The sequence below is a fragment of the Octodon degus genome, unplaced genomic scaffold (assembly GCF_000260255.1).
Source record: "Octodon degus isolate 3935 unplaced genomic scaffold, OctDeg1.0 scaffold00187, whole genome shotgun sequence".
NCBI lineage: Eukaryota > Metazoa > Chordata > Mammalia > Rodentia > Octodontidae > Octodon > Octodon degus.
In genome coordinates this window covers 3326774-3344694 of record NW_004524763.1, presented here as the reverse complement: position 1 = coordinate 3344694, position 17921 = coordinate 3326774, and the positions used below count along the sequence as shown (strand labels likewise).

General features: G+C 37.2%; 1 protein-coding gene across 11 annotated transcripts in view; it reads right to left on the bottom strand.

Annotated features, from left to right (window-relative positions):
* The window catches only part of Bbx (BBX, HMG-box containing), a 271278-nt gene that overhangs the window by 21113 nt on the left and 232244 nt on the right, over positions 1–17921 (bottom strand). For all 11 annotated transcript variants that reach the window (XM_004643964.2, XM_023704103.1, XM_004643966.3 and 8 more), the window contains one exon: positions 14340–14488. In XM_004643964.2, coding sequence (XP_004644021.1) covers positions 14340–14488 — 149 coding nt within the window. The remainder of the gene's footprint in view (positions 1–14339; positions 14489–17921) is intronic.

Here is a 17921-nt window from a genome sequence, read left to right as displayed (position 1 = left end):
CTGTTCAGACTTCCCTCTTGTCAGTCACTGGCCCAATATTTTTGTTTCTTGCTACAGCAACTCTCCTTTCAAAGGCTGCCTATCCCCGCTGTGCATAGTTTCTTTCCTTCCACCCAACCACCCAAGAAAACCTGCCCTTCTGATCAGACCCGAGGCTGGCAGGCCAGAGCTTGAGCCCTCCCCTGCTGGGCCGCACCACAGCTTCTGACAGCACTGTCTGCTTTGACCACACCTTTTATCTCGAAGGCTTCCTTCACTGGGACTGTAGAAGGTCCCAGTGGTTCTTCTCTTCCTTTGCTGATCTTTCCCTCTGTCTCCTTCCCAGATGTCTTAAATTTGTACTGCTCTGGACTCAGTGGCTGGCCTTTTGTTCACTCCTCTGGTGATAACACCTAATTGCAAGGCTTAAATAACAGCTGTAAATCATGGCTCCAACTTCATCACATCATCCAGACCCTTCTAGGCCAGATTTGAAAGGACAGCAAAATAAAAGACAGATAATATAGGTGACGGGGAGCTAGACCTTTTGCAAAAAGGTACCAAGAGATGGGGCTGATAAAAAGAATTAAGATGCTTTAAAAAAAAAAGACGCTTTACAGACCTGTTTCTACTCCTCCCAATGAATGTAATCATGTACTACAAACATACTAATAAAAAATCATTAAGAAAAGCCAAGCCAGTAAACCCCTAGTATCTTACAAGGGCCCCTGTGATTCAGCCCCATTATGGCTGAACTTCCTTTCCCTCCTCACTTCTCTAGCTGCTCTGGCCCCAGGCTGTGCCCAGCGCCTCCCACCTTGCTCTGGCTTCAGGACCTGTGTCCACTGCGCCCTCTGCAGTGTTCTTCCCATCTCCTAAGAGCTTCAGGCGCCGCTCCTCCAAGGCTGTCCGCAAGTGTCTCCAGAGCACTCTATAGAGTTGCAGCTCAGCCCAATCCTATCTCTTGTGATAGAATCTCTTACAACCTATTATTTTAACTGATTAGAAAGTTTTTATATTCAGGGATATTGGCAACAATCTCTGATTTTTAGAACATTTCATCACCTCAGGAACACATCCCACATCTCTTAGTTATTACCAGTACTATACCGGCTGCATTCCTCCTGTCCCCAAGCAACCACTAATCCACTTTTTATCTCCATAGAAATCTGTATGTCCCATTAAGGATATTTTATACAAATGGAATCACATAAGTGGTTTCTGACTTTTTTGGTTGAACATGTTTTCAAGGCCTATCCATGCTGTGAAGGATACAGCATGTTGAAAAATATTTCATGATAAGGATGTAACACATTTTGTTTATCCACTCAGCAGCTGATGGACATTTGGACTGTTTCCACCTTTTGGCTATTATGAATAATGCTTTTATGAACATTCAAAGACAGGCTTTTGTGTGGATGTATATGTTTCTCTGAAGCATATGGTACCTCTTATGTTTCACCTTTTGAAGAATAATTAAACTACTTAATGAAGCAGCACCATTTATAGTCTTACTATAAGGGTTTCAATTTCTCTCCAACATCTGCCACTATCTCTTTGGTTATCACCATTTTAAGGATATGAAGTTGTGTCATTCTCACTGGAGTTTTGATCTGCATTTCTCTGACAGCCAACGCTGTCAGTCATCTTTTTAATATACTTATTGGCTTTTTGTGTATCTTCTTTGGAAAAAATGCTTACTGAGATCATGTGTGTATTTTTAGTTTTTTTTAACTAATGAACTGTTACAAGTTCTTTATATACAAGTTCCTTACTGGGTATGTGATTTGCAAATATTTTATCCCAGTGTGGAGGATTAATGGTCAGTTTGAGTAGGAAGGCCCAGCTGAACTGAGTTTGCGTAGTTCTGGGCAGGGAAAGACTACCTGAGGATTGCTGCCAGAGAGACATAAAACAAGAACAGGAGGGGAGGATGGCATGTTGCTGATTCTCTTGGAGAAGTTTGCCACAGCTGGGCCTGCTGATATGAACTCCCCCCAACCCCCCAACCATCGGAGGAGAGGCTCAGGTCCTCACTGTCACCAGGGAGGGCTACTGTTTTCTTTGAGAGAGCGCCGACCTCCTCAAATGTCACTTTCGGGCTCCAGTGCAGATCCTTCACCCCACCAGAGTAGACTTTCTAGCTTCCACCACTGCACCACTGGCTCTTGGGCCTTCCCGGACAAATCCTGCAGATCCTTGCTATGGATTTGCATGAGACATTGCTGTGGGCTCTAGGCCTCCAGCTGTACTTGTGTGGGGCACTACAAAGGGACCCAGGCCATTGGCTGGATTCTTTGGGTCACTAGGACATGGACAGACCTCTTGCACTCTTTTGCATTTCACCTTTTGGGTGAATAGTATAAAATAATTCTCTAAAGGATGTGTTCTGTATTAAATCATTCCCTTGTAAGCCCTGGCTACAACTCCCATTCTGTGAAATGTCTTTTCACTTTCTTGGCAGTGTTCTTTAAAGAATAAAAGGTTTTAATTCTGATACAGTCCACTTTATCCATTTTGTCTCCTGGTGCTTGAGGGTTTTTTTTTTTTTTTTTTTTTTTTTTTCCCATGGAACTGGGGATTGAACTCAGGCCCTTGCACTTGCCAAGGAAGCGCTTATTCCACTGAGCCATCTCCCTGGCCTGTGCTTGAGCTTTTGATGTCATAGCTAAGGATCCACTGTCCATGTGAGGTCACAAAAATTCATTCCTAAATTTTAAAAGTTTGGTGTTTCAAGTCTTTGATCCACTTAAAAATTTAGAAAAATAATGTTGAACTAATATACTAGGTGAAGCAAGAATCCAATTTCATTCTTTTGCTTGTTGGTATCAGCTGTTTTGCAGCACCATTTTTTTGTTTTGAAAAGACTACACTTTTCCCACTGAATATTGTTCACCATATTGTTGAAAACTAGCTGACCCAAAACATTTGGGTTTATTCCTGGACACTCAATTGTGTTCCACTGATCAATAGGTCTATTTTTAGGCCAGTACAACACTGTCTTCATTACTCTGGGTTTATAGTGTTCAACTGAACTGTTAGTTTTTGTTTTTGTTTTTTTTTCTTTCTTCTTTTTTCTTTCAGGACTATTATTCTGAATCACTTACCCCTCACATTAATCTTAGGCTCATTTGTTAATTTCCAAAAAGAAATTACAGGTAAGGTTAGGGAAGTATTTCCATTTTATCAGTGTGAAATGCTCCATTACACTAATATAGGATTTTTTCCCATTTATTTCTATTATTCTTTGAACACTGTTTTGCAGCTTTTATCATGCTATCCTTTTTTTTTCCTTCTGGTATTGAGGGCTGAACCCAGGAAGTTCATACTGATCTACCTGCATAGCTATGTTTTAATTTATTTTGAGACTTGGTCTTGCTAGTTGCCCAGGCTGAACTTGATCTGGCAATCTTCCTGCCTCAGCCTCTTTGAGTGCTGGAACTATTAAGTACATGCCACCACACCTGATTTATGTTGCACTTCTTTTGTTAAATTTATTCCTAAGTACTTTTTTCAGGGGGAGGTACCATTGGAAAGGGAATTACTTTCATTTCAGTTCTAGACTGGTTAATGCAAGTATACAGAAATACAATTAATTTCTGTATTACTATATCTTGCATCCCTACATCATTTAGTAGCTAAAATGTTTTTTAGTGAATGCCTTAGGAAATGTGCATGAGTCTTCTAGCAGTTTGGGATGGAATACTGGAATCTATATCTAGATGTCTCCCAAAGAGCTTCTCAGGTGGTCGCAGATGAAGCTCTCCGAAGGCAACTGGATATGCCGGCTTGTGGCTGACTTGTTATTAGGAAGACTTGCTGGGAGCAAGGCCTGGAACATTTATCTCCCTTCCTGGATCCTTTTGTTCTAATTCCTTTCCACAATGCCTGTTTCTCTTCTCTTATGAGCCTCTGCCATGCAGTCCTACTTTGGAGCCAGTGAACTACAGACAAAGAAGCCTCTACCAACTGTGAGTCAAACTAAACTTCTCCCTGAAGTTGTAGATGGTGGGTACTATGTTCCAAAATGCATAAAGTGGCGAAGACAATCATGGCAGATGAGAAAAGCAACAGTTTAACTTCCTTTCCAATCTCAATGCCTTTTGCTTTGTCTAGTGTAACAAAACGAACAGAAGTGGCAAGTGTGTGCACTTTATTTTTTTGTATTTTGGTTCAGGGTCTACAGGGTCTCACTATGTAGATCGGACTTATAGTGATTCTCCTGTTTTCAGCCTCCCAACCGCGGGGATTACAGGCACATGCCACCATGCCCAGTCTCAATCGTCGTCTCAACACGCCCCATGGGCTGACCTGGCACGGAAGGCTGGGGATCAAACCTGGGTCACTGTACTCTGCCTAAGCAGGTGCTTTAGTCTGCTGAGCTATCTGGCTCACCCAAGAACGTGCATCTTCATCTTGTTCCTCTGCTTACAGAGAAAACATCTAGTATTTTCCCAAGAAGTATAGTATTAGCTGTGTATTTATTATAGATGCTCTGTCAGGTTTAGGTAATTCCTTTCTACTGTTAAGTTTGTTGATTGTCTTCATCATGAAAGAGGGCTGGAGTTTGTCAACTGCTTTCTCTACATCTACCATGATGATCATGTGGTTTTGAGTAATATGACATTAACTGGTTTTGGGATGCTAAGCCTACCTTACAAACCTGTGGTAAAATCCTACTTTGCTAGGGGGTATAATAGGTACAGTTCGCTAATTCAGTTTGGTGGTATTTGAGGATTTTGTATCTATATTTACATGAGACACCAGTCTCTTTTCCCTTTTTGTCTGTCTAGTTTGACTTCAGAACAAGTCATAGGAGAGTTTGGAAGTGTTTACCCCTCTTTACTAATGTTCCGGATTCATTTGTGAAGCGCTGACATTTTTTTTTTTCTCTTTTTTGTTCAAGGTTTTGTAGAATCCAGCCGTGAAGCCATCTGGGCCTATTTTTGTTTTTGTTTTTCCTCTGTCCCTAGGCAAAGTTTTGATTACTATTCAATCTCTTTACTAATTAAAGGCCTGTTCAGATTGTCTTACTTAGGTTGATTTTGGTAGTTTGTCTTTCCAGAAGTGTCCATTTTTTATCTAGCTCTGTAATTCAGTGCTACATAGCTAGCTGTTCATAGTATTCTCTCACAATCTTCTTCATTTCTACAGAGTTGATGGCAATGTCTTCAACTTCATTTCTGAGTCTAAGAATTTGAAACCTTCTTGATCACAATTTAGCTAACCACTTCTGAATTGTTTGATCATTTTGAAGAATAGATTCTGATATCATTGCTTTGTCTATTTTTCTATCATTGTTTAATTTCCTTTTAGTAATTTCCTCTTTATTTTTATTTTGGTTTTTCTTTGCAGTATCAGGGATTAAACTCAGGGCTTTGTGCTTGCTAGGCAAGCACTTATTCTACTGAGCTATATCTCCAGCCCTAGAAATTTCCTCTTTAATCTCTTATTTCCTTTCTTAAACTTTTGGGTTTAAGTATGCTTATTCATTGTCTTTTCACTGTCTTAGGGTAAGAGGTTGGGTAAGTTATTGATTTGAATTTTTTTTTTAGTATAGGCATTTATAGCTCTAAATTTCTAAGCATTGCTGTAGTTGTATTAAAATTTTATATTGTATCTTCATTTTATTCAAGGTTCTTCATGACTTTCCTTTATTTTTTGAAATCATTTTCCTGTGTATATGTTATTTGAATTATTTTTAATTTCATTTCTCTATAGTCAGAGAACATATTTTGTATTTTAGTCCTTTTAAATTTATCATTTTCTCAGGATTGCTTTTGCTAATGTGCGTCTTTCTTGGTTCCGTATGAATTTTATGATTATTTTCTTTAGTTCTGTGGGGATTGCCACTGCTATTTGGGTTGGGACTGTGTTAAATCTGTATATCAGTTTTTTTGTTCTACTTGTCCAGGAACAGTGAATATCCTTCCATTTTCTTTTTTTATCCATTTTCTGATGTCTTCTTTTATCTACTTTTTGAGGGTACCATATGTTTTGTGGTAAAGATCTTTTACTTTCTTGGTAAACATTTCGTAAGTATTTATTTTTTTGTGTGTTAATTTTTGCATCCTACTACATTGCTGAATTTTGTCATTAATTCCAGAAGTCCTTTGGTGTAATCCTTTGTGTCTTCTACATAGAGGACGAGGCCATCTACAAACAGTAGCAATGACTTCTGCCTTTATTCTGTAGACAGTCCCATTTCTTCTTCTTACCTGATTGCTCTGGCCACTGTTTCGGGTACTATATTGGAAAGAAGTGGTTATAGTGAAAATTCTTGTTTTGCTCCTGATTTTAGAGGGAAACTTTCAGTTTTTCTTTTCTTTTCTTCCTTTAATGTGATGTCAGTAAGTCTGTCACATAAGGCTTTTTATCATATTGAGACAAATCCTTCCATACTTATTTTCTTCAGGGCCTTTTTCATGAATGGATGTTGGATTTTGTCAAAGGCTTTTCAGAATGTACTGAGATGATAATTAGGATAAATGACAATCTTGGATATTAAGTTTTACTATAAAGCTACAGTGATAAAAACAGTGTGGTGCTAGCACCAAAACAGACATGCAGATCAACAAATCAGAATACAGGGTTTAGAAACAACACCAGATGCATTCAAATATCTGATTATTGACAAAGGGGCCAAAAACATACAGCCTCTCTAATAAGTGGTGCTGGGAAACTGGCTATTTTACATGCAGAAAACTGAATATAGACCCGTACTTCTCACAATACACTAAGGTTAAAATGGATCAAAGATCTCAATGGTAAAATAGACAAGTGTCTGCTAGAAGATAAATATAATTTTTGGAGATGCAGCAGTAGGCAAAGACTTTCCTAATTGTACAGCAAATAATATTAGAAATCAAGAAGTGGGATCATATCAAATTAAAAAGCTTCTTCACAATTGCAGAAATAACCAACAGAGTGAAGATGTAATGGAAAAAACATTTGCTAGTCATTTCTTAAGACTGATGACCAATCTCTAGTATAAAGAACCTAAAAAATTACTTTCCCAAATAAAAGATCAATCAAAAAATAGGTAACTGAAATGACTAGATCTTGAGATCTCTCTCTCTCTCTCTCTCTCTCTCTCTCTCTCTCTCTCTCTCTCTCTCTCTCTCTGTCTCGGAAGGGTCTACAGGGTGTTCAGGGTCTCACTGCTAGACGGGTCTCATAGTGATCTGTCTGTTTACAGCCTCCCAAGAGCTTGGATTACAGGTGCGCACCACCATGGCATGCCTGGGGATCCAACCTCTGGCCCCTGCACCTGCTTGCAGGTGCTTTAATCCACTGAGCTATTTGGCCAGCCCTTTCTGGTCTTTAGAAAAACACAAATTAAAACAAAAATAAGATTCCATCCTATTCCAGGAAAAAAATGGCAATCATCAAGAAATAAAATAATAACAAATGTTGGCAAAGATGTGTTGAGGGGAAGGAACCCTTATACATTGTTGGTGGAAATGAAAACTGGGGCAACTATTATGGAAATCAGTATGGAAATTTCTCAAAAAACTAAAACCAGAAATTCCATTCAACCCAGCTATTCCCCTTCTAGATATCTTACTGAAAGAATTAAAGCTATCATATTATAATGATACGTGCACACCCATATTTATAACAGCACAATTCACAATAGCTAAATCTTAAGAGCAACCAGATGAATGGCTGAAGAAAATGTGGTATTTATATACAACGAAGTACAACTCCCCCAGAGATAATAAATTTGAGTCAGCTGTAGGAAAATGGATGCACCTGGAGACCATAATGTTAAGCGAAATAAATCAGACACACAAGCATAAATACTCATGGTTTCTCTTATTTGAGAAACTCAAAATATAAATAAAGCACAAAAGAAATGCTAGAACCAAGCATGGTGGTGTACACAGATAATGGTAATCCCACCACTCAGGAGGATGAGGCAGAGGAATGTTGTGAGTTCAAGGCTAGCCTGGGCTACATAGCAAGATCCTGTCTCAAAATACACACACACACACACACACACACACACACACACAAAAAAAAAAAAAAAAAAAAGGAAAAAGAAAAAAGAAAAAAAGAAAGGAAGAGAAAACTTTTATAAATGGGGCAATGAGGGGAGAGAAACCAAGAGAAGGGGGACAAAAAAGAACAAATATGCTACATACATGCACTAACTCCCCATGAGGAATGCAATCATTATGCACTATGAACATGTAGCAATAAAAAAATTTAAAAAATTACTACTCTATTTTATTGTTCAGTAATAGGCATTTTGGGAGACTCTTCCAACTGTACCTGAAAAGGATGCATATTTTGCTATTACTGGGCAGTGTTTTATGTGCTTTGACTGGTTCTAGTTGGTTTACAGAGTCTGGTTGGTTTGTAGAGGGCCTTAAATCTTCTCTTGCTGATCTTTTACCTAGGTGTTTCATTAATCATGCTTTTTCACATAACATGTCTCCCTTTTAAGCACATAATACACTTCCGTTATTCTACATTTATTTACTGTCTTGTGTCCCCAGTATAATATAACCTGCATACCAGAAGACTTTTTGCTTTCATTCATAGATATAATCTAAGTGCCTACAGTAGTATTTAGGATACGAAAGGCTCTGGATTTTGCTTCATGAATAAAGTTCATAAAGAACTACTCAGCAAAAAGTATGCAAAAATGACATTTGCTATTATTCTTGATACCACAAAGCTATGCAAGTCATTTTAGATGACTATGCCAAGGCACCCTTCTAAAATAACCAATAAACACCTCTGAATTCGCTGGCGGTACATTGAAATGGACATACAAATGCCTCCTTGCTTGCTTCTTTGGTAAAAAGAGAACAAGTGAAATCAAAATACATTTAATAGGTGCAAAGGAACTGTGTATGTTCATACTACACTAATATTATAGGTGTTCTTTTGAATTTGGATTTGCAATGACCACCTCATATGTTTCACAAAGCCCAGGGTGCCACACTGAAATAACATTGGCAATCGTGGAAAACTAAAGCAGGAAGAACAAAATCCTGAAGCCTCTCAGGATCATGGAGATGATGATGATTTGCATATAGGACACTAATTTAAGAACGTACTAGCTCAGAGAATAATAAAGTAATTCACAGAAACAAATTGATTTGATGTATGGAATGGTAAGACAAAAAGAAAAGGATGTTATCTTTTCAGACCCAAACATACTCAGAAAAATCTAAAAAGTACCCATTAGGAACAAAGCTAAAGACAAAACAAATTATTAGCAAGGAAAAAAAAAAAAAGAAACAAAGAACTCAAGTGGTTTTGTACATGAAAGAACTTCAATAGAATTACATTTGTAAATTCTTTGCTCTAATCACCTCCTAAAGTATAGTTATAAAATACTCAAGCAAATAATAACTCTGTTTTAAAGAAAGTGAAAAACTTGAGTAGATGAGATCTACTCTAGTCATGGAAAAGCAGCATTTGTGAGTCAAGGAAGTGAACACCTTTACAACAACATTTAATGTGTTTTCTAAAGAAAATGAAAGTCCTATTGTACTACATGGCAAATATAAAGAAATTTACTTGCATCTTTTTTCTTAGTTACTTGTTACATATAAATACAGAAGTGTTCAAAGGAGACGGGTAAAGGCAGGAAATGAAAAGCAGAGAAAAAGTTTTAGAAGGAATCATTTAGAAAACAAAATCAACAACTGTACGAAGAATAATTGCTCTTCACTCTATTCCAGTGGTTAACCTATGGTACGAGTGCGGCAGCTAGTTTTTTGTTTTTTTTTTTTTATCATTGAAATGAATTCCTATCATATTGTTTAGTGAAATTCTGTATTGTTTCTAATGTTTTTTACTATTTTTTATTCTCATAAAAAATACAACTGTGACAAATATAAAAAAGTAAAAAAATAAAAGGTCACCATCACTGCTCTACATGATTCTCAAGGTTCATCCTATCTCTTACCAAACTTCTTAAGAGACTATTTACATCAACTTTAGCTTCTTTATGACTAGACACTGCTGGTACAAATAGTGTCTTAGATCTCCAGTGAAGTTTTTGGGCAGGATGACCTATATTTTGAAGGTAACAATCTCTTTGCATTCCAATTCAAAGTTGTGCAGAAAACAAAAGGGGCCCAAGCACAAGGCAAGAGAACATCAGGGCTGCCTCAGAACCACATGTGGTATTCTAGATACTTGGGAAGCTGAGGCAGGACCATATTAGTAGCCTGGGTCACTTAGCCAGACCCTGTATCAAAATTTAAATAATGGGGTGTTGTGCTGGAGATGTGGTTCAATGACAGAGTGCTATGGAATTCGATCTCTAGTACCACACCAAAAAAAAAAAAAAAGATGGAGTTTCTTTAGAGATGTTAATAAGATTTCTAAAACATTACTGTTGTTCATGACTTGCTAAAAAGATGGACATTTTAAGGATAAAAAGTTAAGTGAAAGCTTTAAGTTATAAGTCTAACTGGAATGTCTTGGGATATTTGTTTTGACACATGATTTTATGTCTACTTCTGATGTTTTTGAAGCATTATTTACAAAAGCAACAAAAGTCAGAGTTCTCTGTTTAATAGTAATTTTAAATGGAAGTAGGATCTTGGAGTAAAAGCAAACTGAGTTCAATTTAGTGTTATAGAACACAACAAAATTTCACTATTACACTGGTATAATAATTTTTCAAGGTCAGCAGATAATTAAATGAACCGCCTCTCTAAAACTATTGTTGGAAATGAGCCTTAAGCATAACTTCAATGGCAATGGATTTTCAACAGATTCTATAGTTTTGCATTTTCAAGCTCTTAAAAAAAAAGTCAAAGGTTTAATCTTACTTTTATACTGGATATCTAAGTATGAGTAACTGCTATTCTTTTGCACTAATTTACAGCACAGTGCTCCCAGCTGCTGGGCACGTGGGTATGGTGGCAAGAGCGAGTGTACCAGTAAGTTTATCAGCTTAAAGATTCATTAAGGGGTAGGAGCTTCCTCTTTTGCTGGACATGCAGACTTGGTTAAGGAGCTTAAGACTGATTCTACAAGTAAACGTGCAGTACACAGAAACTCAACATGCTTCTGAGCAAGTCTGGTGGCAGGGGAAGATAAACAATACAACATTCTGCCTAGCCCAGACACACTGACTTCCTACCAGGCTGGGGGCTGGCCGGGCTATCCACAGCTCTCAATTTTCTATGACTGAAAGTATGCTTAGGGCTCAGGGCTAAACATGGGTCTCTGCTTCAACCTAAATTCTATGAACCCACTTCTTTTGTTACCACCCTAAGGAAAACCTGAAATCTTTAGGGCTGGTTTAGTTTTTGGTTTTTGGTGCTGAGGACCGAACCCAGGGCTTCCAGCTTGTTAGGCAAGGTTTTTACCACTGAGCCACATCCCCAGCCCCAAACCTGAGATCTTTAATCATTTTAGATATCAAACCCTAAGTGTTAATTAGAAAAAAGAAAAAAAGAAACTGTATGTTTGGTAAGTAAAAAAACTATGTAAGCACAGAATAAAAGAGAAGAAAGAAGTCCAGGGCCAGAAGACGTGTTCTACAACACTCTACATGGAACTCAGTTTGGTTTTACTCCAGGGTCCTACTTCCATTCAAAATTACTATTTGGCAGAGAACTCTGATTTTTGTTGCTTTTTTGTAAATAATGCTTCAAAACATCAGAAGTATACATAAAATAATGTGTCAAAACAAATATCCTAAGGCATTCCATTTAGACTTATAACAAAGCTTTCATTTAAAAACACAAACAACATAAAACCTGTGAAAAGTGTCAGTGTGGGTTACTTCAGCTGAACTTCACTGAGAGAAGTATTTAATTTATTGGCTAATTTGCTCTTAAAAGGCAAAGGAAATGGCATTGCTAGATCACGGTCCTCTGCTGCTTCATGACGGAGCCCTAGTTCAGTTGGTAGAACACGGCACTTATTTTCATCTACTTCATAACATAGCTTTTGACAAAACCCATTATACAAATATAAGAAATGGGGTGAAAGTAATGGAAGGACAATGAGAAAGGAGCAGAGATGACTTGGAAAAACATAAGAATAGAAGACCAATGGGAAATAGAGGAATAAAATGAAGCAAATGACTCGGAAATCCAAAACCGCAGGAAGGCATAAATAATCACTGCTTCAAGAAGTCATACTCCAGAAAAATTTTTTTAAATGTTTTACATGACCTGAAGGTACCTAAAAATGTGTTAAGTATAAATCAGGAAAAGATATAACAAATGTTCAGTAGCAACAGATAGGGGAGAAGATAAAAGCAGACAAATGGCAAATGGCTGGAGGAAAATGAGTTTCCAATGGACACACGCACTTTTACTAATGAACTAATGATTCCAGGCACAGTGTTTGCTTTGAATGATTCATTATGCAAAGATGCAAAGGGTCTGGAGTCTAAGAAAACAATCTCCTCTATCCCCTAAAGATCAAGCAATTACGGCACAGCTGGCATGATAATTTCATTAATAACTTGTAGTCTAGCACACTGGTGCTGCTAATGCCAAATTACAATCAGCCATAAATACTATTTCTTTAGCTTACTAAATAGAGAATATATTAATTTCTTCATTATTTCAATTGCTTTTTGCTCTATGAAACAGTGCAGAGCAAAATTAAAATTGTGAGACTCCCCACACATGTAGTTATTGCTATACTCTATTTCAGTGACTTTGTGGCTTTAGAGGCATAATAAGAGAGTTCAGTATCCAGCCATCTTGAGAGATGTAAAGTGAAAGCCTTAAACTGTGAGAAGTGGGATAAGAAATGCATCCCACAGTCAATTAGAGTTCTATTGTACTGGCTTGTCAGAGATTTATCAGCAACTTTATATCTAAGAATTATGGGAGATCAAGATAGCTGGCACCAATGGGTTTGTGGACTATTCTGCCTTTTCCTAAATATGCCTAGGACATGAAGACTATTATTGTAATTAGTTGGTAATCTATTCTGATATTCAGTCACCTAATTATCAAGAAGTCTATTTTATTTCTTTCCATATCTATCTTGGGAGATCTTTATACAACACTATTTTTTTCTTCTAGATGACAAAATCTGCTGATGTAGCATTTTCACTTTTTATTCATTAGACTAAGTTTCATCAATTACAGAGAAAACCAACTAGTTCTAAAAAAGAGTTTTCTGTACCACTAATCACTAAAAGGGAATTTTCATCTGGCTTTCAATGATGTTCTGAGACAGCTCTCAAGGGCCATCTGGATGTAGCAGTTCCAGTGTACAAAGACAAAGGGCTAGTCTCAAGGAGCAGTAGTTTAGGTTCCTTCTCTGAAGAAAACATAATTTTTCCTAATACACATGCTTTAAATACTCCCTCAAAATCCATGAAACTGTATCTTTCCATTAGTAGTTATGTCTAATCTAAACCATACACAAGAAGGAAAATAATCTGACTTGACACAAAGCAGGGAACAGGCATCTACTTTGGCCAAGATACTTCCAAGAACTTTTGTTGAAGTCTTGATCCTGAAAGCAACTACAGCTCAGCACACCAATTCTACAAACTGCCACAGATAGTCTTTCACAACTGTGAAGAACAAGGGGAATATGCTCCAACAATCTTCAGAACTAATGTAAAGTTGGAAGACAATGTTCTCAATGACATCAATATTGTCATCACTGGAGGTCAATCATTCCTCGTGCTTGAATGTTGGAAGGGTGGAGCTGGCATTGCAGCCTCTGCTCTACGCAACAGTGCTCCGAGGTGTTGAGCTCAGTAAAAATGCCCCCTATTCTTTTATATCCTCTTCTGGATGGGACTACTGTGCCTGATGAATGCTGAGATCCACCTAAGGCATGATGATAAATTTAAGAGAGTCCCTGATATATGTAGGGAGAAGCTGATATTTTTGAAAAGAAATATAGAAAGCAAAACATTTTCCTAAAATCTAACAAAATCAAGAAAAACAGGCATATTCATTTTAATTCAGTCTATACTATTAATAAAGAATAGTGTCTGCTGATCAGGCAAATAGAATGACTTCACTCCTAGAGAGAATCCACAGTAGACTCAAGGAACAGAAGAACTGGATTCAGCAGTTCTGCACAAGAAAAATCCAACACCCAAATTAGTGCTCTAGAGAGCAGATAGTCAACGACCATGTTGAAAAACCTTTGCTACATCTTTAAGACCAAACGTACATTCTGAGGTGCCAAAGGACAGCGCTAAGGAGAATTCAGAAAGAGAAAAGGGGGGAGAGGCAGGAACCAAGACAATCTTGGGAAGCATCCTGAAATTCTGAACCTTACTGCCTCATTTTTAAATTCAGTTACTGCCTCATCTACTGGAAGCTTCAGAAGCACAGCCAAGAGGACAGTTGAGGTTCTGACCACACCGTGAGGAGATACAGGCCATGCCTAACCTTTGCTGGTTTTAGTCAGTTCTGAGGACACATTTCCAGTCTTCTTCTTTTTCCTTGGGACAGGTACACATTTCCGGTCAAAAGTAAGAGGACTATATTGAGGAAGGCTGTTGAATTTCTTTTCAAATTCTTCATCCAGCTTTGCTGAGCTATTAAAAGTGAAGAGGGGAATCAATCAGTACATGATCAAATATCTGAACAGAGACTGATACACAATATATTTTAAGATATTTCATTTGAAAACAGGACCCATGGAAATTAGGGTATTTTAAGTAAGTTCTATGTAAGGAAAAACACCTTTTAAGAAATTCTTGAGAAGATTTACCAACACAATTTTCTTAGTAAACTCACATGACAAGTTATGTTATTATTTTAAAAGGCTGAAACATCATTGAGATTATTAGAATATATTTTCAGTGGCAAATTTGCATTTAAATGGCATGACAGGGGGCCTGCCCCTTAGCTCAGTTCTTTAAGTGGCTGCTTCAACAAAGCAGTCAGGCTCAGGTTGCTGTGGTTCAATCCCAACTCAAACCAGCCAAACCTGCCCTGAAGGCATTTGGAGCAATAACTAAATAACTAACTAAATAAAAATAAATAAATGGCATGAGAATTTTACATAAAGTTTAGTACAAAGCATACTCTAGTCAGGCAGTTCCTCATTCTAATGATTATATACATGAATATGCACTGGCAAGCTTACTGATAAAATGACAGGTGGTGTTTCAAAAAACTAGTGCTTGACTAAAACATACACAAATAAAAAGCACAAAAAAATTGGGTATCAGAAAAATTCTGGATAGTTGGCCAGAGGTGGATAAAACACCCAACAAGCAAAGTCAATTCAGAGTTCAATGACCATACTACTGGTTGTGAGGTGACACCATTTTATCTTCATTCAAAATGCCACTGGCCAACTGGGAAGTCTTGGGCTCACTCTGACTTGTGTGCAGCCCACAGCTCCAGCAACGGCAGTGTGCCTGCTGCATCCTAGGCTGGCTACTTGCTTCATTCAATAGGACTTTCTAACTAATGCACATTCCAGACAGACAAGGGAAGCTCTAAGAGATGGCTGGACAAGTAGTAGAAGGTATGTGGGGAAGAGGATGGCAGCTTTGGTGCAGTTTAGAGAAGCTGATGGATTTGGCTTCCAGCTACAGGATGTGCTTGCGATATTTCTACCTAAAGTCACTCTCAGTTTTGGAGGAATGTTCAGTAAAAGGGCTGGGAGACAAGTAAAGTGGTAAGATGACTGAAGAGTAGAAAAAGACGGCCATCACTAGGTTCTACCAGAGAGTGATGCACCTCCTCCAATAAAACCATCTTTCCTCATTCAGCTAAAAAAAGTTAATACCTATAAAAGACCCGATACTAAAACAAAAACTACTGAAGAGCTTCATATATATAATATATAGCAATAAGGATGTTAGAGGTTTTCATTTACTGTAAGATATCCAAAAGAAAACCTGTGAAAATGCAAGATGAACTTGTATTTTTGTTGAGATTTTTAAGGTTCATTGAGATTTTTTTTCAACTTATTTTCATAGAGATAATGAAAATCATCTATATGATAACTGAAGTATATACAATTAGAACTCTAATACTGAAGTAGATTTTCTTGGCTATATCAACTGAGGAGTATATTTTCTAAGATTAAAACATTTTATAATTTTTATCTACAAATCTCAGAGCAGACTGACAGGATCCAACGTTTCCCACTGCTCAGACATTATCCTGGCATATTCTAAATGAGGCAAACCCAGTCTATCTCAGTGCCCATGAACCACTCACTCACTCACTCATTCATGTATATTTTTGATACAGGGTCTCACTATATAGTTCAGGCTGGCCTCAAACTGACAGTGATCCTGTTGTCCCAGCCTCCCAAGCGCTGGGATTACAGGTGTGTGTCAGCACACTGGCCTGGTGAACTTTTAGAGCTCTCAATAAGAACAAGGAGCTGGCTGTGTGGCATGCGTGCCTTAGGCTGGCCACATGGGCCTACCTGATCCTGACGGGTCAATATTTTAAGAGGTAAAGGGAAAAAAAGAACACTGACGCTTACTGCTGATTTAAACCATGCTTCCAATTTTCACATGACGCTTCCTCAGAAATTAGTGAAACACAGGCATGTGCCCCTCACCAATCCCAGGGACAAATTTTCAAAAGACTGTGGCACTTACTCTTTCTCAAAGATTAGTGAAAAAAATGTGCCACACAACTCAACGGTTTCCAAGGGAAGCTTGGAGACAGTTCTGCTTGCTCTGTTTCTGAGTACTTGTACAATGAGACCTGTTCCTCTCTTGGTGCCTAGATTCACAGGCATTGGAAGTTCTTTTAGAAGACAGAACACTGGTCTAAATGCTCAATTATCCACTATTTTTTAGGCCATTCTACATGTGAAAGTATTCTTTAACAGTAACAAATGGCATGATTTTCGTATCATTATTTAAGCATAATGTAAGTAAACTTAATGTGAAGTACTCTGAACTTTTAAGGGGTTTAAGAGAAGGAGGGAGGGGAAAGGGATGAAACAGGAATGAGTCATGTTTTGAATATGTATGAGCACCGCACACAGATTGCACTCATTATGAACTGCAAACAGATACTAATAAAAAAACTGAAAATAAGTATTAGAAATAAAATACATAAAGTTAAAATGTATTATTTCAATATAAATAAATTTGAGGAGCCAGTACTATGACAAAAAATTTCTACCTTCTCACTTGATGACCTGGAGTTGCAGAATTAACCAGACTTTAAAGCTCTGTGATTTTTAAAAATATTACATTATTCTACAAATAGAAATGCAAATATTATGAATAAAAGAAATACAATATACCCAGTGCATATAATTTGCATACCTTTAAACACACTTATGAAAAAATATGGAAAATTATTTTCATTCAATGTATTCTTCTTAAATTTGGACTAATGAAAACCTCACAGGATTTTCAAAACAGTATAACTGAATATGCAGATACTTTTCCCATCAATATAAAATACTGTATGTCCTTACTAACAAAATGTTTTATATTAAGGTTGTTATGAGTCTTTGTATAGTATTAGATATGAAGTAATTCTTAATGATTTTATTGCTGTATACCACTGCTTAATTTGTACTCCATTTCAATGTACAGTTAATGTATTCAATGTTCTCTGTATGATATCCAACATAATATTTTTATCTTAGAGCAACAGAAGATAGTTTAAATGAATCAAGGTTAGAGGCAGAAACATAATTTTATTTACCTCACATATTCCAGCTGTCACATTATTTTATAAACACAAGTACACAGTTAGAAATATTAAATGAATATAAATGTAGTACCATAAATATGAATTTAGTATATAAAGTGTACAAAATCAAAACCTACTAATAATATCCATTCTAAGTTTCAGAGGGGAAACTTAGTCTTAGCAATATTAAAGGATTTACAAGATCACACCATACGACTTGGTGGACCTCAGTTCAAACTCAGCCTGCAGTTTAAAACCTATATAATTTCTACTCTACCTAAAATGTGAATGTATTATCACATTCATGACTGTACTAACAGTAGGAATCATGTGACACACTTG